A 21,119-nucleotide genomic window follows, 5' to 3' on the forward strand; every position below is an offset into this window, starting at 1 on the left:
TTTTTTTCTATATGTGTTTTTAATTTATTTATGTTTAGCTTTCAGTTTCTACATTTGCCTTGGTTTATTTCCTGAAACTTGCAATGAAAAGACACCACTAAGAAAAGTAGATGCCCCAAGCTAATAAAATACATTACCCCTTTTCCAATATTTTTTTTAGATGATGCAAAAAACAATTCTCAGTGGTGAAAAAGAATAAAATGTGCACTGCGTTAAAGCTAATCTAAACCCAATATTTATATATATATATATATATATATATATATATATATATATATATATATATATTTATAAAAATTTTTTTAGATAAGGCTCTACTCCCTTTATTTTAACCTGTTAATCATGTCTTGTCAGACTGGATTTCAAACATGTTTGCCCGTTCATCTTCTTTACATGGTTGACTGATGGGTTATTCGTTTTTAAAAGAAAGATTAAATATTTTTTACTGTTATTTTCAACTCACACCTTTTTCAACTCACAAGTTTCATGCACTCTGCTTCTGACACTCTCCCAATAGCCCAACTGGGAAAAAAAATCTATATGAGTTGAAACCGCTTTATGTCGTAGTAATGTATAAAACAAAATTGAGAATATTCTCAACATTTGTAAATTTTGAGGCCAGAAAAAGTTTGCCTTTAGGAAGATCACAGAAGATAACAGAATCTTTCTCACCTCTAATGCACAAAATGTTTCTGGTAGCCAGAGAGCTTGCAATCATTACCTTGGTTTTCAGGTCACAAACTAGAGCTTTTTAAATGTGAGAATCCTAAATCTTACTTACTGTTAATGTTTTCATGAAGAAGTAATTTGTTCATTCTGACACATGCTCTGTTGATTCATGTCAATAATAGGATTGCTGTTAGCTGTGGTTGGGGCACCTTGTCCGAAATTTTTTTTCCCTCTTTTCTAAAGAGGAATTTTGAATTCTTGTGCGGCAGTGAAGTTATGAGCACCACTTTTAGTCCACTGAATGAAGCAAACACTGGCATTACTGAGTGCGTTGTAAAGTGCAAAGGAATGTGGCAAAATGTCTGCTTTAGAAATAATGCACGAACACCAAAAGCTAATCATACACATAGATTTAATTTGATGACTTGACGAATGTTGTACTTCAAAATGTTGTACTAAGGTACTTCAAAATCAAATTTGCTTTAAACATGCAATTTAGGAATGAATGGACTTTACTGAACCAAAACCACTTTCATTGTTAGGAAGATGTGCATTCGAGAAAATGTTTCCATTGTGCTACTTGGAATCGATCAATAAAATTCTTTTAGTATATGGCCAGGTAACATTTTCAAATCGTATTATGTATTGACCATGCATTCTATGGAATAGCCATTTTATATACTTGTTGGTAAAGATCTGGACAAACCAGAGAGGATGGCTTTGCAGAACTGTTAATGATAGTTATGCTAACTTAGAATTTTTATTTACAAAGTTAATTGCTCTTACAGCTATAGTGTACTTTTTGCAGTTCTGTCAGATTTGTAGAGAGAAGTTGCTTGTACAATCCTTGTCTAATAAAATATGTGTACTGTGTTGAGAACAATCCAGGCTTTCTATTGAATTCCTGGAAATCTGTTAGGGGAAAAACAGTTCCTGAAAATGATTAATAAAATACTTGGCCTACAGATGAATATCTTGCATTACTGTTAGGACTATTGCAATTTGTTCTGTTAGATATGCTATTGTGGAGTAGTAATGGCATATTAGGAAAGGAGTATTAGTGGAGTATTACAAGGTCTGGTGTAATAAATCTGAACTTTCAGGGACCCAATGCACTTGGATCATGCATGTTGCTGGTCAGGGGAAGGTTAATAATATGATGCCCACAGCATCCCTAAATAGGTGTACATGGAACTGTATATAAAGGATGCTTATTGCTTTTGAAGTCCCGGATAAGAAAAGATATAACGTTTTTAATGAACAAAATTCCCTTAACCCTGCTATGTTCATAAATGACCAAAGCCTTCATGATCAGAACATATTTTGCAGTTTTGGTCAGTTTACATAACAGCAGCTCCTTATTTACCAAGTTGATTTCATAAATTGTGAGGCTGTCATGTGATGGTTTTAATAAATGCCTGCATATAGTCAAATGTCATTGCGAAGAAAACAAGGATCAAGAAAAAAAAACATCCAGTTAGGTGTGTCCAGTACATACTCCAGGTCCCTTATGGGGTACTATAAGATTCATCGAAGTGGACCTGCAGCCACATGGGGCATGCATCTCGCTTTTAATCCTTAGGCCTCTTTCACACTACTGATCCGTTCAGGTCTGGCTGAAAAACTGTCAGGCTGACCTTAACGGATGCTCCATAGAGGTCTATGGAGCGTTGGATGTCAGTGGTGACATGTCCGCTGACATCTGACCCACTCCGATCCGAAAAAGTGTGACGGAGGAAAAAACTATTTTCCATCCATCATTGGATCGGGTGACGATGGACACTGCGCTCCGTCATCATCCGATCTCTCATAGAGGAGAGCGGCACTCTGACAGATCTGTCCCTGTGCAGTGTGCAGAGACTGACCTGTCATCTTCCTGCTCAGCGGGGATCAACGGAGCGATCCCCACTGAGCAAGTGGATATCCGTGATGATCCGCCCAGTGTGAAAGGACCCTTAAACATCCCTGTAAGCGTATCTTTGTATGATTGTGTAGTTTCTGCAAATATTTTTTATTTTTTTGATAAGCAGACAGGTTATCTTGTTTATTGCATAATATTTTAAAATAATATCATTGCAGATTGATTAAAATATTTTACCTATTTATCCTGATTACAATGACCACCAAATAAGTGGAGGTTTTGGTATTTATTCTACTGGTATATTCTTAAAAATAAGTGTGTGCCTTTTTAGATTTCAAAGAATTAAGCTTTATGTCATCCCATGTCCAGATTTCAATGGCTCTAATTGAGGATTAAAAATTTGAATAAAGTTAATCTATTTATAAAAGTAGAAATTACAGGGTATTTTTTGGAAAACTGCCATTGCTTTGTTTCTTACCAAATGTCACTGGAACATATTTAAAAAAATATAATATAAACCTTTTTTTTCTATAATCATTTCAGCTGTAATTATTTTACATGCACACTGTCCCAATGTCTGTGGGCTGCAGTCCTCAAATTCAGGAAAATATACATCTAATTTCTATGGAAGTACAGTTATACCTTAAAGTGTAACTGCACTGAATCTGAGCACCACAAGCCAAAAATGCTATTTCATTTGTTTTTAATATTCAAAGCAAACTCACACATCCATCCATGTCTCTATGCTTTATTTTGCTGAGAAAAATACTCCTTAGCACTTCTGGCCTTGCCTAGGCCTGGAAACTAAATAGTAACCGAAGAAATATATATAATTTAAAACAAGTAAATATAGTATTCGTTCCTATGGGTTTACTAATACTAGTATAAAGAATACAAGTACAGTGGTGTGAAAAAGTGTTTGCCCCCTTCCTCATTTCCTGTTCCTTTGCATGTTTGTCACACTTAAGTGTTTCGGAACATCAAACCAATTTAAACAATAGTCAAGGACAACACAAGTAAACACAAAATGCAATTTGTAAATGAAGGTGTTTATTATTAAAGGTGAAAAAAATCCAAACCATCATGGCCCTGTGTGAAAAAGTGATTGCCCCCTAAACCTAATAACTGGTTGGGCCACCCTTAGCAGCAACAACTGCAACCAAGCGTTTGCGATAACGTGCAATGAGGCTTTTACAGCGTCCTGGAGGAATTTTGGCCCACTCATCTTTGCAGAATTGTCCTAATTCAGTTACATTAGAGGGTTTTCGAGCATGAACGGCCTTTTTAAGGTCATACCACAACATCTCAATAGGATTCAGGTCAGGACTTTGGCTAGGCCACTCCAAAGTCTTCATTTTGTTTTTCTTCAGCCATTCGGTGGTGGACTTGCTGGTGTGTTTAGGATCATTGTCCTGCTGCAGAACCCAAGTTCGTTTCAGCTTGAGTACACGAACAGATGGTCGGACATTCTCCTTCAGGATCTCTTGGTAGACAGCAGAATTCATAGTTCCTTTTATCACGGCAAGTCTTCCAGGTCCTGAAGCAGCAAAACAGCCCCGGACCATCACACTACCACCACCATATTTTACTGTTGGTATAATGTTCTTTTTATGAAATGCAGTGTTCCTTCTACGCCAGATATACTTGGACACACACCTTCCAAAGAGTTCCACTTTTGTCTCATCGGTCCACAGAATGTTGTCCCAAAAGTCTTGGTGATCATCAAGATGTGTTGTGGAGAAATTGAGACGAGCTTTGATGTTCTTTTTGCTCAGCAGTGGTTTTCTCCTTGGAACTCTGCCATGCAGGCCATTTTTGCCCAGTCTTTTCCTGATGGTGGAGGCATGAACGCTGACCTTAACTGAGGCAAGTGAGGCCTGCAGTTCCTTGGACGTTGTTGTGGGGTCTTTTGTGACCTCTTGGATGAGTCGTCGCTGCGCTCTTGGGGTAATTTTGGGCGGCCGGCCACTCCTGGGAAGGTTCACCACTGTTCCATGTCTTCGCCATTTGTGGATAATGGCTCTCACTGTGGTTCGCTGGATTCCCAAAGCTTTGGAAATGGCTTTATAACCCTTTCCAGACTGATAGATCTCAATTACTTTCTTTCTCAATTGTTCCTGAATTTCTTTGGGTCTCGGCATGATGTGTAGCTTTTAAGGATCTTCTGGTGGACCTTACTGTGTCAAGCAGCTCCTATTTAAGTGATGCCTTGATTGTGAACAGGTGTGGCAATAATCAGGCCTGGGTGTGGCTAGAGAAATTGAACTCAGGTGTGGACAACCACAGTTATAGTATGTTTTAACAAGGGGGGCAATCACTTTTTCACACAGGGCCATGATGGTTTGGATTTTTTTTCACCTTTAATAATAAACACCTTCATTTACAAATTGCATTTTGTGTTTACTTGTGTTGTCCTTGACTATTGTTTAAATTGGTTTGATGTTCCGAAACACTTAAGTGTGACAAACATGCAAAGGAACAGGAAATGAGGAAGGGGGCAAACACTTTTTCACACCACTGTAGTTAATGTTGATTGAGAGAGAGTAAGAAAGAAGAAATTGGTCCATTTTATGGTTTTTATAGGCAACAACAATGAGCGCTTACAAACTAAAGTAGTTTTCATTATCACACATTTGTTGAGTATAATGTATTGGTGTGAATATTGGTGCCCATTCACACCAAAATGCGATGCTGGAAACCCAACCAGTGTTCCGTGTGCGCTTTCCACACCGCTTTGAAAACACACTTCCATTGCAATCTGCAGCAGGTGTCAATGTTACGATAACGACACCCCAAACGTAGATCGCAAACTTAGTGTGCCGATTCAATTATTGAGTTCTCCTTGGGGATACTAGATGACTGCAGCACCATTCATTTTTTAGTATTGACCATGCAACCTTTGCTGCTTATGGTGACTCCCTAAGTAACCATTCTATGTGGATATACACTCACCAGCCACTTTATTAGGTACACCTGGCTAGTACCGGGTTGGACCCCCCTCTTCGTGGCTTAGATTCAACAAGGTGTTTGAAACATTCTTCCAGGATTTTGGTCCATGTTGACGCAATAGTCAAAGAACAGGGTTCCCCCTTATGGGATTTTAAAGGCCCCAGTGGTGATATAACAACCACAAACAAAATACGTATTTATATAAAAAAAAAGTAGAAATGTATTATGCTATAAATGATTGCAAAAAATGCATGACATACAGATACTTGCTGCAAAAAGAAATTGCTAATATAGATACATGAAATAATGACTGGATGTTATGAGGGTCCTGAGACACCACAATGTAGAATGCAGGTTTCAGAAATTCCTTCCTCCTTCAGGGGCGTATCAATAGATGCGACATTCATACTATAAATGCAAATAGATAAGCTTTAAACCAATGCAGCATATCAAGGCAAACACAAAATAGAGTTTGTCTATTATGGAAACTAAGTCCAAAGACATACTTGCATGTTGATGAAAATCACATACTCATCACATAGGGTTAGACATTTTTAAAACGGCCAAGTCCAACAAGGGGTAATCCATGTGCCAAAAGAACCACTTACCATCATCAGGGCTCTAAATAAGGACACCCAGCGAGGTCAGAAACGGGAGCAGTTCAGCAGGACTGATGTACAGCGGACAGAGTCCTCCAGACTGGACTGGAGTGGTGTGTGTGTGTGTGTGTGTGTATATATGTGTATGTGTGTGTATATATATATATATATATATATATATATATATCTCACAAAAGTGAGTACACCCTTCACATTTTTGTTAATATTTTATTATATCTTTTCATGTAACAACACTGAAGAAATGACACTTTGCTACAATGTAAAGTAGTGAGTGTACAGCTTGTATAACAGTGTAAATTTGCTGTCACCCTAAAATAACTCAACACACAGCCATTAATTTCTAAAACGCTGGCAACAAAAGTGAGTACACCCCTAATTGAATATGTCCAAATTGGGCCCAATTAGCCATTTTCTCTCCCCAGTGTCATGTGACTTGTTAGTTTTACAAAGGTCTCAGGTGTAAATGGGGAGCAGGTGTGTTAACTTTGGTGTTATTACTCTCACTCTCTCATACTGGTCACTGGAAGTTCAATATGGTCCCTCATGGCAAAGAACTCTTTGAAGATCTAAAAAAAAAAAAAGAATTGTTGCTCTACATGAAGATGTCCTAGGCTATAAGAAGATAGCCAAGATCCCAAAACGGAGCTGCAGCACGGTGGCCAAGACCATACAGTGTTTTAACAGGATAGATTGCACTCCGAACAGGCCTCGCCTGTTGAGTGCACATGCTCAGTGTCATATCAAGAGGTTGTCTTTGGGAAATAGTTGTATGAGTGCTGCCAGCATTGCTGCACAGGTTGAAGGAGTTGGGAGTCAGTCTGTCAGTGTTCAGAGAATACGCCACACACTGCATCAAATTGGTCTGCATGGCTGTTGTCCCAGAAGGAAGCCTCTTCTAAAGATGATAGACAAAAAAGCCTGCAAACAGTTTGCTGAAGACAAGCAGACTAAGGATATGGATTACTGGAACCATATCCCGCTGTCTGATGAAACCAAGATAGACTTATTTGGTTCAGATGGTGTCAAGCATGTGTGGCGGCAACCAGGTGAGGATTACAAAGACAAATGTGTCTTACCTAGAGTCAAGCATGGTGGTGGGAGTGTCGTGGTCTGGGGCTGCATGAGTGCTGCCGGCACTGGGGAGCTACAGTTCATTGGGGGAACCTCAAATACCAACTTATATTGTGACATACTGAAGCCGAGCATGAACCCCCTCCCTTCGGAGACTGGGCCGCAAGGCAGTATTCCAACACAACGACCCCAAACACACCTCCAAGATGACCACTGCCTTGCTAAAGAAGCTAAGGGTAAAGGTAATGGACTGGCCAAGCATGTCTCCAGATCTAAACCCTATTGAGCATCTGTGGGGCATCCTCAAGTGGAAGGTGGAGGAGCATAAGGTCTCTAACATCCACCAACTCTGTGATATTGTGGAGGAGTGGAAGGGGACTCCAGTGGCAACCTGTGAAGCTCTAGTGAACTCCATGCCCAAGAGTTAAGATAGTGCTGGAAAATAATGGTGGTCACACAAAATATTGACACTTTGGGCCCAATTTGGACATTTTCAATCAGAGGTGTACTCACTTTTGTTGCCAGCGCTTTAGACATTAATGGCTGTGTGTTGAGTTATTTTGAGGGGACAGCAAATGTACACTGTTATACAAGCTGTACACTCACTACTTTACATTGTAGCAAAGTGTCATTTCTTCAGTGTTGTCACATGAAAAGATATAATAATATATTTACAAAAATGTGAGGTGTGTACTCACTTTTGTGAGATACTGTATATATAATGTGTTAAACAACAATTAAGCTTTAAAAAAAGAATAAAAAATGCTACTTATGAAATATATTGAGGAGATTTTTTAGCCACTGGTGCGGTGAGATATGTAGCTTTTATATCAAATGACCTGCAATATGTGTTTATAGCATGGTTGCTGCAATCAGCAGAACATGGAGGTAAAGCTTTAGCTATAGAGTTCAAAGGAAATATGTATAAAAGGATTCATTAATCAAAATAAAGCATTCCTATCGTCACTTTGTATCTAGCAACAAATGAAAAAAAACATATGGCTCATTACAAAACAATTAAAAAGAGCCGTGTGTTCCTACATTACTCACCAGAGAGGATAATGGGACAAAGTGTCCCCTGGAAGGAGGTAGGTAACCCCTGCTAGCAAGGAGCGTATAGGAGTAACAAAACTCCCCAGGGCTGCACATCTTGTATACCCCATAGGGGGAATTAGCCCTGCCATCACGCCGGCCAGCGGCACATGGCACCATGCTGGGCTGGCGTGCGTTCCACCACTCACCCCGGGAGCACGGCATGTGGTGAGTTCACATCCAGGGGGACGGAGCCATGTCCCGTGCCACACTCTCGTGGACGCACAATGGTAAATTGCCACCTGCTGCAACCGCATGGGTGGCCTGCGTGCACCGGGTGGGAGCCCAAAAGAACCGAGGGACTGGAGCGGATATAGCTAAAAGTCTCTCCCATAGGGCATTTACCTCTATCTTGAAAGTGATATTGCTAGAGCAGTTCCTGCAAATCCGCAGGTGCTGGCTATAAGGCATAGAGTAGACCAGGGATTTGGGATGAAAACTAGAACTGTGTGGGTATTTCCTGCTGTTGGTTTACAGTAAAAGGTACTACAAAGTCCCCCATCTGAATTCTTGGAGATGGTAATGTCCAAGAAGGGTAGGGATGTGGGTTCAAAATTATGTGTAAAAATAAGATTAAATTCATTCAAATTCATAGCTTTCAAACAACGATGGAGGCCCTCCACCAGTCCATCCCACCCATAATCGATATACCTATGCCATAAACTGATATAGCCAGAAAATTCCAGAGATTCATCAGATGAGAGGAAGCTGTGCTCCCAATCCCCCAGGTACAGGTTGGCATAGGACGGGGCACAACACTTCCCCATTGCCACCCCATGCACCTGGAGGAAGTGGGAGCCCTGAAAAGAAAACGTGTTATGAGTATGAACTCAAGAGCAGTGACTATAACCTCATTAAGCTTCCACTCCGTCTGATTTGTCTGCTGGAGAAGATGTCTAATTACAGATCTTCCTTTGTTGTGTGGGATGGAGCAGTAGAGGGCCTCCACGTCTATCGAAACAAGGAGAATGTCTGGAGAAATATGCAAACCATCCAAGACCTGAAGCAAATGTGGGGTGTCCCTAATATAACTTGGCAGACTGACGATGTACGGTCTGAGATATTCATCCAGTTATCGGCTAAGGTTCTTTGCAGAGAGCATAAAACGTTGGGACCACTGGAAACGTGGTATGAATGAATTCCTAGCTCTGTTTAGAAATTACATTGTTAAGATAAGGGAGGTCTATCATGTCGTACAAAACGTATTGTCGCATTTCTGAAGAAATGCTAAAGGGATGGAACGATCCATTCACTGTTGCGGAGAATGTTCATGCACATGCAGATATACTGCTTGTTGTCCACGATCACCATGTTCCCACCTTTATCAGATGGTTTCACAGTGATTTCTAGTTGGTTAGGTCCCAAAGAGCCTGCCTCTCTCCTGATGTTAGATTTTCCTCAGGAGTTTCAATTTTTAGAGCGCGAATATCTCTACTGGGTAATTTGAGAAATGCAGTAAAGTTTGAATTGGTACTGGGGGCAGGATAAAAATCTGTTTTCTTTTTTTTTAGAGAGGATTTAAAGGGAAGAGTAACTTGAGGTGTCTCCAAGAGGAAGTCGTGGTCAATCTGATCGATAAGATCACATTGGTTCATTATCGTTCAGAAGGCTTTCCAAATTATTGATGGCTTTGTGCTCCAAGGATTTATTAGCCTTTGGGCCGAACATAGTTTTCAAAAGAAACTTACGACCAAACAGCTGGAGGTCTTTGACTTCAAATTTGTCCACATTTTGGAGTGGACAAAAGTTTAGTTTTTTTTTGAGGACTTGGACTTCCTCGGATGACAACTCATATTTTGACAGATTAATAATGTCCATTTTCTGTTCCTGAATTTGGTCAATATGCTGGACCGATTTACAGGAATTCTCAATAAGTAAACTAGCAGTAGTGACAGGTCATGAAGGACCTATGGGAGTATCAACTAGGTTAGTATCCATAATTGTGCTCATAGGTAAAGTGCATGATGATATATTGCTTACTCGAAGGTCACTGAATGATGCTATTGATGCAATAGCATCACACAGTTGAACTCCTTGTCATATTCAAGGAATCAGTTTGAGATGATTTGAGCTTTGTTGACATGGTGCATTATTTTGCTGGAAGTAGCCATCACAAGATGGGTACACTGTAGTCCTAAAGGAATGGACATGGTCAGCAACAATACTGGGGTAGGCCGTGGCGTTGAAACAATGCTCAGCTGGTACTAAGGGGCCCAAAGTGTGCTCTTTAGAATATATACACCACCACCACCAGCCTAAACCATTGATACAAGGCAGGATGGATCCATGCTTTCATGTTTATGCCAAATTCTGACCCTGCCATCTGAATGTCGCAGCTGAAATCGAGACTCCTTAGACCAGGTAAAGTTTCTCCAATCTTCTATTGTTCAATTTTGGTAAGCCTGTATGAATTGTAGCCTAAAGCTGGCCATACACCATACAATTTTCTTATTCAATTTTTTTTTTTTTAACAGAAACATTTTTATTGGTCTCAAAACGGATACAGCAATACATCACAGCATGTTTTTTCAACATAAATTACAGCTTAACAAGCGTTGACTAAAATACAAAAGGAAAACTCACAAACCAGCAGGGCAACACCATTCAGCAGCTGGTATCATATAGGTAAATTCAGCAGTCATATTCTGCAGAGCCCCTCCCCCCCCCCCCCACCTAATCCAGTATCCATAGGGGTCAGCGTTTAAGTGTGGCTGTTAGAAAGTTCCAGGCCACGGAACCCGGCAGATATTCGGACTTCCACCCTCAAGGGGGGGAAAAAAACTGAGGACTATTCCAGTAGGAGCGGACAGGTTAACGCCTCACTCCCGCACCCAACAACCCCAGATCTTGGTAAACTTCTTTGGGCATTTACGACTCATATAAGTAAGCTTATATAACAGAAGGGCAGAGTCTATTAAGGCCTTCCAATGGGATAAACTAGGTGGGTCCGACTTCTTCCACTGCATAAGGATAGCCTTGCAGGCATAAAAGGCTGTATAAAACACAAACAACTGTCTATGTATGTTTGGTGCCACCCTGTCACACACACCCAATAGTAAGACCACCGGATCCAGACCCACCGAGAGGTCCCCAACCTCGTTGATCTCCCGCACCACCTCCTCCCAAAATCGTTGTATAACCGGGCACTCCCACACCACATGCAAAAAAGAGCCCACTGCAGTAGTACACTTCGGGCACCTATCCGAGTGTCCCGGGTAAATTCTAGCCAGGCGTTGTGGGGTATAGTATGCCCTGTGAATAAATTTTAACTGTATGAACCTGTCCTTAGCCGAGATCATCAGTGGCAAGTATTGTTGTATACCTTCCTCCCAATCATCAGTCGCCAGGGTGGGGAGGTCCCCCAACCATTTCTGGAAGAGGCCAGCTCCCCCCCCCCGGGCGACTCTACCGAAATCCTAAGGTAAAGAGACGAGAGAACCCGATCCACATCCGGGGCCAAGAGAAATCTCTCAACATTGTTGGAGTGTAGGCTCACTCCTGCAGGAAATTGTGCTCTTAGGGCATGGCCTAATTGTATATAACGAAAAATCATTCTGGAGGGGAATTGACAGTCTTCTCTAAGGGAATCAAAGGAGACAAGGGAGCCCCCAGGCATCACCTGCTGTAGGGTAGTGACACCGTATCTAGTCCATAGAGCAGGATCAGGGACCGACTGGAGATGCTTCAGTCGTGGATTCCCCCATAATGGAGTATGTGGCAACAGTGCGGCGGGCGAATTCAATCGAGCCGCAACCTGAGCCCAGACCCGAAGCGTGGTTCGCATAGGGGTAGTGACCTCAGGGCGAGCCCTCGGCCCCCTGTATACAAATGTACTCAATTCATCATGGGAGCCCAAAACCGCCGCCTCCAAATTGACAGAAGGGTTAGAGCGGATCTGCCTGAACCACCACCGCACTGTGACCAGTACCGCCGCCCAGTAGTATTCTTTTAAGCAGGGAAGGGCCAGGCCTCCACGGGACAGGGGTAGTTGGAGAGTAGCCTGCGCTATCCTCGGGGTCGCCCCAGCCCAAACGAAGGTAGACACCACCTGATCTATCTTTTTGAAAAAGGAATTTGGGATCGGAACTGGGGTATTACGAAAAACATATAGAAATTTCGGGAGAAACGTCATCTTAAGCAGATTGACCCTCCCCACTGGAGTGAGGGGCAAGGCCTTCCACACTTGACACTTAGCCATCAGGCTCTGGAGGACTGGATAGACATTGTCCGTTAGGTACTCCTTGAAACCCCGCTGAACCTCTATGCCCAGGTAGCGAAATTTATCTACCGTCCGCAATGATGTATGGGCGGACACGACCAGGGGAGCAGGGGACAGGGGAAACAGTATAGACTTGTCCCAATTGATACGCACACCCGAGAGGGAGCCAAATTCATCTATGAGCCCGAGGGCCGTGTCCAATGTCGTGGAAGCATCCGGAAGATAAAGGAGAGTGTCGTCCGCATAGAGCGAAATCTTTTCACACACCGGTCCCACCCACAACCCTCCCAACTCCACGGAGTCACGCAACAGCACCGCCAGGGGTTCAATGGCCAGAGCAAACAGGCCCGGGGAAAGAGGGCACCCCTGTCTAGTACCCCTACCCAATGAGAAGCCGTCAGATAGTAGCCCGTCAGTGCGCACCCTGGCAGTGGGAGCCCTATAGAGCAATTTAACCCAGGAGATAAATCGGGGTCCAAAGTTAAACCTCTCCAGGACTTTCCAAAGGAATTGCAACTCAACCGAGTCAAACGCCTTTTCGGCGTCTAAGGAGGCGACGACCTTCTGCGAATCTCCAGCGGCAGCCAGGGAAATGTGAGTATACAGACGCCTGAGGTTTATGTCGGTGCCTTTACCCAGCATAAACCCCGTCTGATCACCTTGAATCAGTGTTAGAATGACCGAATTGAGTCGGGTAGCCAGAATTTTAGTGACAATTTTTGCATCTACATTGAGTAGTGATATAGGCCGGTATGAGGAGCACAGACCCGGGTCCTTGCCAGGTTTAGGAATCACCACAATGATCGTCTCGGACATCGTAGCCGGTAGCTCCCCCTCCCGCAGCATGGAGAGCAAGAGGGCGTGTAGCTGGGGCACCACCGTTTCAGCGTTAGTTTTATAAAACTCCGCGGGAATCCCATCCGGGCCCGGGGTCTTCGCCGACTGGAGCGTAGCCACCGCCGTCTGTACCTCCTTTAGTGAAATGGGGGCATCCAATCTAATACGGTCCGCCTCAGACAGCTCCGGAAGGGCCATACGGTTCAGAAAGTCCTCCAGTGCCTCAGGGGCGGCCGTGGCCCTAGATGTGTACAAGGCCTGATAGTAGTTTGCAAATCGAGCATTAATTAGCTGTGGGTTGTAAATCGGCTCTCCCTGCTCCCCCCTAATATGAGCGATATGGGAGGCGTTCGATCGCTCCCTGGCCAACCAAGCCAGGAGTCGACCCGTCCGCTCACCCTGCTCAAATATGCGCTGGGATTGGTTGAGAAGGATTTTCCTAGTAGCGTCTGTGCGGAGCAATGAGATTTCCCTATGTGCCCTCAGGAGATCCGTATAGGCCGCCCCATCTCCCCCCTGCACATAGCTAGCCTCAAGCCTCAACGCCCGCTCCTCCGCCATCTCCAATGCCAGTCTAGTGTCCTTCCTAGCTCTGGCAATGGACATTTGATACTGCCCTCTAACAAAAGCTTTAAACGCGTCCCACAGTATAGGCGGCCTAGCTGTGTCATTGTTATGTCCCCAGAAGGTCCCCAACTCCACCGCCACTTCCGGGGCTACCCGTTCATCAGTTACCCAGTAACCCGAAAGCCTCCATAGGGCCATCCCAGGTGGAAGACCCATCTCCAGCTGTAACAACAGGGGTGCATGATCCGATATGCCTCTAGGAAGGATTTCTATCCCAATGGTGCGGGAGACCAACTTATCCGAAGCCAACATTAAATCAATTCTAGAGAAAGTAGCATGTGTGGCAGAGTGGCACGTGAATTGCCTAACATCCGGACACTTCCATCTCCACACATCAGTCAGCCCGTACATCCCCATCCACCTCAGCAAGGGGGAGTCCCCCGCTCCGCCAACCTGCATTCTATCTACAGAGGGAGCAGGCGCCATATTAAAATCACCGGCCAGCAGCACCCCGGCCCCAGGGTACAATGCCATAACGGGGGTCAGTCTATGCAGGAGCTCCATAGTGGCCCAGGGTGGAGCATAAAGTCCAATAAGCAGCACCTCTGTGCCCTCACACACCGCGTGCAGGGCCACATACCTACCCCCCGGGTCCAGATGGAGATCTAAGAGAGTAAAGCGAAGGGACTTATGCACAAGAACACTAACCCCTCTAGAGTATGTAGAATAGGTGGCATGATAGTAGGAGCCCACCCAGGGTTTTTTAAGGGCCAGGATCTTGCTCCCCACTAAATGCGTTTCCTGGAGTATGCAGAGGTGGGGTGCATATTTCTTAATGTAAGTAAAAACCAAGGATCGTTTGTGTTTAGAGTTCATCCCCCTAACATTCCAGGAAAGAACCTTCAAGGGTACCATGGCAAGTCAGAGGTCATAAGTATCAGAGGTCTAGACTTTACCCCTACCCCTATTAAAAAAATCCCAGGCCCTATTCCATACCAAAACCTCCCTCCAGACCAGCGTAGCAGAAGGAGTGACATCCCATCCGCCAGAGACTGAAAACAATAGTGAAACATAACATAGAATGCATTGATAAGCCATACGCTGCAAACAAGAACATGACCAAAACTCCCCCCCCCCCCACCCCCCTCCCCGACACCACCCCCCAAACTTCGGTGTGTCTTAAACCCAAAACAAAGCTCCCTGGTAACAACCATGGGGGTGCGCGTAATACCCGGCTCCATGAGAGTCCAGTCCTAGCACACCGACTCCGGCTCGGTCCACTTCAGGATAGACGATCCCTGCAAGGTTCTGAAAGTCTCCCGATCAAGGTCGGGGGCACATGCTTCAACCTAAAAACCCGTTACCAACCAAACAGAAAAAATTGTAAAATTGTCATGCGGCAGAAAAAAAAAAAGGGGGAGGAAATTAATAAAAGAAAAAAGGGGGGCAGAAAAAATCACGGGTATCTCGTTCCCGTTAACAGTGACATCCCTTGAGCTCCTCGGTGACCGTGGAACCCCCCACCCCCAGTCCAGTAAGAAGGGCATAAAGAAGGGGAATAAACACCAGGTGTCTGTAGTCAGGGGGTGGCAGCCGCTAGGAAATCTCGTGAGTAGCTGCAACCGATGCAACATGCAGTCAGTAACACAAAGGAGGCACTAGGCACCTCAGAGCCACCTCAGCCTCTGGGTAGGGAGTCTAGCCACTGTGATGCATCCTCCGGGGATGTAAAGAATCGCACCGTCTCGCCGTCTTGGACTCTGAGTCTGGCAGGGAACATCATACTGTACTTAATACGGCGATTCCGTAGGTTCAGCTTGACGTGGTCAAAAGAGCGGCGCAATTTCTGCGTATCAACAGAATAGTCCGGGAATATCATAATTCGTGCGCCCGCATGTTGTAAAGTCTCGATCTTCCTCGCCTCCCGCAGCACCTGGTCCCGGTCCCGATAGTTCAGCAGGCGGAGAATAAACGTGCGTGGAGGAGCTCCCGGGGGACCCCGGGCAGCAGGCATTCTATGTGCCCTCTCCACCGCAAAAAACGGTGAGAACTGCGCACGTGGCAGGAGATCCCGCAGCAGTCGCTCCGTGAAGGCCTGGGGGATCTGCACCCTCCTCTCCTTCTGGCAATCCCACGATACGAAGGTTATTCCTCCGATTCCGGTTCTCGGAGTCTTCTGCTCTACTTTCCAGAGTTTTCACCTTGGTCAGCAGCGTTCGGATGGCACCGGAGTGCTCCCGCAGGGTGTCCTCCGCGTCTCCTACCCGGCGTTCCGCCTCCGTCAGCCTGGCGCGAAAAGTGTCCATGTCGCGGCGGATTAGGCCAACATCCATCTGCACCGATTCAATCTTACCCGTCAAGGCGGTTTGACAGGTCGCGATCGCCTGCATAAGTGCCGCGAAGTTGGATTGCTCCGTCAAGGCAGGGTCCGGACACTCCGTCTGGGACGCCATGTGCTGCAAGGGCTGCGGGCCGGCGAGAAGGCCCGAATCAGTCCGGGGTCTGGATTTAGCCGCCGCGGAGCTCCTCCGGGTGTTCGACGAGCTCCGTCCTTTGGTCATCCCCCTCAGGGAGCGATCATGCGGGGACACACCGAGCAGGGCAGCCTGATTGCAGGGATCAGAGCAATAAAATAGGACACTCAGCCGGAGCTCACTCACTGTGCGTCCTCTCAGTCAGCCATTCCGGACACGCCCCCTTTCTTATTCAATTTACTTTAGATTTACCTTCAACTGTGTGGTACAAGGGCCTGTCTGATTGCACACAAATTGAAAGTTGTTTAGATTTGACCTCATATTATATGGTTTTGGTAAATCTAAAGGAAATCTATAGAAGAAAATTGTATAATGTATGGTCAGCATTAGTTTTCTCTTAGTTGACAGGAGTGGCACCCAGTGTGGTCTTCTGCTGCTGTTACCTGCTTCAAGGTTCGATGTGTTGTGAATTCAGAGATGGTATAATGCATACCTTGGTTGTAACAAGTGGTTATTTGAGTTGATGTTGCCCTTCTATCATCTTGAACAAATCTGCCCATTCCCCTCTGACATCAACAAGGCATTTTTGTCCACAGAACTTCCACTCACTGGATATTTTCTCTTTTTTGGACTATTCTCTGTAAACCCTAGAGATCAGCAGTTTTTGAAATACTCAGACCAGCCCGTCTGGCACCAACAACCATGCAATGTTCAAAGTAAAGATCCTCATTCTTCCCTATTCTGAACTTTTTTTGAACTTCAACAAGTCATCTTCACTATCTTGTGATGCCTAAATGCATTGAGTTGCTGCCATGTGATTGGCTGATTAGAAATTTGTGTTACCAAGCAATTGACCAGGTGTATCTAATAAAGTGGCCGGCGAGTGTATACCTCCTGTGCAAGCCTATTCCAATATTTCTTCCCATGGCAGCTGTATATTCTTTAATTGTCATGTTTCATTTGGTGATTTGTTGACTGCCTCCTCCCTTGGCCCTTCTGGGTACTCTGGTGCCCACCCAGGGGGTTTCCTGCATACTTGCTGCGCATGCACATTTAAGTTACCACTGCTATGTTTCACATGTATCCTGAAGAAGTAGGAATGGAAAGCATGTCTACCCATGAGGACTTATTTCCACACAACAGTTCTTTATAAAAACAAATAGGATGGGACTATAGCGGTGCAAACAAAATCAATCCACAAAATATTATGATAAAATCTTCAAAATTTATTAAGATTATCTAAAACGTCATGTCTAAAAAGACATAGGCTTTAAATCCATAAATGTGGTCCATGAACTGTTTAGAGCGGCATAGGGTTGAATCCCGATCAGGCTTATTCGGGAGATGCTATCGCTTGGGGTCTCAGCCTTCCTGTGTTCCTGAAATAACACCTAGAGCAATAGTCACAAATGTATTCAATGAATGGTGATGTGCTAAATCCACTGCAAAGCATGCAGGTGGCCACAGGAGCCAGACCCGGACCACTTTGGGTTAATCTGTGTAAGAGAATGACAGCGGGGGGCAAGGACCACAGAGCAGGTTGGTTCAGGTGTTAAACTGCAACAGATCCTGTGGGCTGCGTGTGTTCTCTCTGCATATCTCCAACAATTCTTTATAGGGCAATCAGCCATTTGAATATATCGCATTGTATATAATGTGGTAAATAAGCCGTCGTTGGTTACTAAGTCATGTAACAAGTACAATTTGTTGTTGACCTTTCTTTAAGTCCGAATGCATTTCAATGAACTATTATGGTGTAAAAAATTACGCATGCTTTTATGAATCATTATGTGTGTTCCCTTTCATGCCAATAAAGTCCAATATTATGGTTAAAAGCCTTTTGAGTATATATGTATATGTGTGTGAATATATATATATTGTATAGATGTGACATTTTAGTGTTATCTGGCTGAAAATGAATGAGCTCAAATCCCTGCCCCGCATGTGAATCCCACAGGAATTCGCAGCGCATTACTGTGCAATTCCTGATGTGAACCAGCCCTCAGTGACTCTGGAAGAAGAAGTTTCATAAGAAAAAAATCATATTGCTGTTTTAAAAAAAATTTTTTTATAATTGAGATGGATTTCAAGTTGAAGGATATACTCTAACCAGCAGTAAATGTAACGCTTGCCACTCACTGAACCGGTTTATTTCTCTTTTTTTGTTCTAGAAGAATGAAGGTGATCTTTTCCACCGCCTCGGTCACATAATGAATGAGATCCTGGATCTGCGCAGACAAGTGCTAGTGGGGCACCTGACTCACGATCGAATGAATGATGTAAAACGGCACATTACAGCCCGTCTGGACTGGGGAAATGAGTGGGTAACAGATAGTCAGCTCACTGCTGTTCAAATGCTACAATGCTGCTGCAGTAGTTTTAAGTTGTTTATATTTTATGCATCAGTCCTTTGCTAGCCTTTTTCTTGTATGTAAAAAAACAGAAGAGAATGTGAGACTTGTCCATATTGGAGGTTGCAGTTTTATCAGGGGAATTACTAGAAATCTAAGATTTCATGGCATCCTTGGGCATGTGTAAGAGAGAAAAGTTGTTGAAAACATAGCCACACTGCACTGAGCAATGGATGGGACTTAAAGGGACATGTTTAACCTACTCGCTGTATACACTGCACAAAATGTGCCTAAATTACCATGTCACTAATGAAAGTCTAATAGACGCTCATAGGCAACATGACAAAGAATAATTTTTCTGCACACAGCTATAGGCATGGAATCAGCACATTGTCTGGGCCTACTTTAAAGTGGTTGTTAAGCCATTTTTTTCCTTCTTCTGTAGCTCCCTCTGTTAGATAACATTAAGAAATATATGCTGCCTAATACCTTATTTCCAAGCTCAGCTTGGCGCTCACGTGACTGCCCGCTGGTCTCTTCTCCCGATCAGATAGCTGCAGGGGGAGGTGCTGGGTATCCCCCACTGACATCAGCCAGGACAAGGAGAGGCAGAGACCAGCGGGCAGTCATGTGAGTGCCGAGTAGCACTCAGAAATAAGGTATTGGGCAGCATATTTTTATAAAACACATACACTGGGGAGCTTAATGTTATCTAACACTGGGAACTACAGAACAAAAACACTGTTATTTTTTACAGCAGGAGGGGGAGATCTAAGAATGGATGGAGCTGACAGGCAGGGAGGGGGAGAGAGGATAGAGAACAGAGGAGAGCTGCGGATGACGGAGGCATGTAAACTGACCACGGTGTCAGAGCTCAGTAGCCAAGATAAACTGTGGTCAGTTTACAGGGGGGAGGCCAGAACCAGGAATGTCAGCCAGGTATTTCAGGTGATACAGGGGGCCAAATTACACATCACAGTAACTGAGCTGTATAACATGCTTTAAAGGAACATGATCCAGTTATTATTTTTTTGAGTAACAAACACTTTAAATGAGAATTTTAATAAAATTGCTAGGGTTTACTTAGCAATCGGCAACTGAAGACAAAATAAACAACCTGGTGAGGAGTATGTAACATAGCTTATAGAGTGCAGCAGCCATGACTATACAACAAACAATGTATGTAGAGTTTGGTCAGGAGTATGATTTATATAGCACAGCTTACAAAGTGAAGTAGTTAGGAGCATGTAACCTAGAGTGCAGCTGTGAGGTATATGCTAGTACAATGCAATGTACAAAATGATCTGGCATAGGTAACATATAGCACAGCTTACAGGGCACAGTGGCCAGAAGCATGTAATATACAGCAGTTAGGAATATGTAATATACGCCACAATGTAAACTGGTCAAATGTTTCAGCAGCAGACAGTACACCAGAGAACTGTTGGCCAGCAGGAAAAGATGCAATACATTACATTTTTGTTTTTGGATTTAATGCTGCTTTAAAGCGGTATTAAATCCAAATCAAAAAATTAAATATATTGCAACTTATCAATCATTAGATGTGGTGGTTGCATTCGTTTTCTTTTCTAAGGCTTTTTTCCTGTTTTCATTTGGTGATCTGGCCAGTAACACACCTCCTGTATTAGCGTTCCCGCACTGGAGGAAGACGCAACAGAGACACCTTTGAACAGCAGCATTGTTAGACTGGGGAAAGGAAGTATTAGATGTACAGTACTAGCAGATTTAGGTACACTAACAAATGAATGCCAGTGAACACTTTTTAAGCAGTTACAGCAACAGTAAAGGCTGGTTAAGGACTGATGCAAAGAACCCCTGTCAGTGCTAAATGGTTTGTCTAAACCTTCTAACTGCTAAATCTGCAGGACAACATTCTGTTGAAAAACAGACCTAGATGCTAGAGATCTCCAGGTGAAAATAATTGAAAGAAAATCTAAAAAAGAAAATGTATGCAGTCAATAAATCAAAGTATTGTTAAGCGGCAATATAATAAATGATTTGTTTTGGGGTTGGTTCCGCTTTACGATATAGAGCAAGTGGTGTCATAATTAGGCACCCCCTTTTCTTTGCTCTAAACCCTGCTTCTTGTCCTTGTTTTAAGTTGGCTATATACAGATTAAAATTTGGGCAGTTCAGCAGGGACTCGACAAATTTTGATCCATGTGGCCATTCCCATTCAACAAAATGTTAGGTTGTCGTCTTCTGTCGAATGGATGAGCAGAAAAACATCTGTTGATGCAGCCACTGGCCAGTGTATTCTGCCAGCGGAGAGTCCAGTGATTTGTAAATAAGAAAAAAATTTGTTAATTGGGTTGATGTACTGAGCTTCTAGTGTGATGATATGAACAAGACTTTATTTCAACTTAGAGTGCATTTTGTTGATTAATT

The 21,119-nt window shown here is 43.7% G+C and overlaps 1 protein-coding gene across 2 annotated transcripts in view; it reads left to right on the forward strand.

Annotated features, from left to right (window-relative positions):
* DOCK4 (dedicator of cytokinesis 4) overlaps positions 1-21,119 on the forward strand; it is a 490,280-nt gene that overhangs the window by 167,455 nt on the left and 301,706 nt on the right. For both annotated transcript variants that reach the window (XM_077469314.1, XM_077469315.1), the window contains exon 6: positions 18,531-18,679. In XM_077469314.1, coding sequence (XP_077325440.1) covers positions 18,531-18,679 — 149 coding nt within the window. The remainder of the gene's footprint in view (positions 1-18,530; positions 18,680-21,119) is intronic.

The sequence above is a fragment of the Lithobates pipiens genome, unplaced genomic scaffold (genome assembly GCF_037356315.1).
Source record: "Lithobates pipiens isolate NorthernLeopardFrog02 unplaced genomic scaffold, aLitPip1_a1.2 Scaffold_8, whole genome shotgun sequence".
NCBI lineage: Eukaryota > Metazoa > Chordata > Amphibia > Anura > Ranidae > Lithobates > Lithobates pipiens.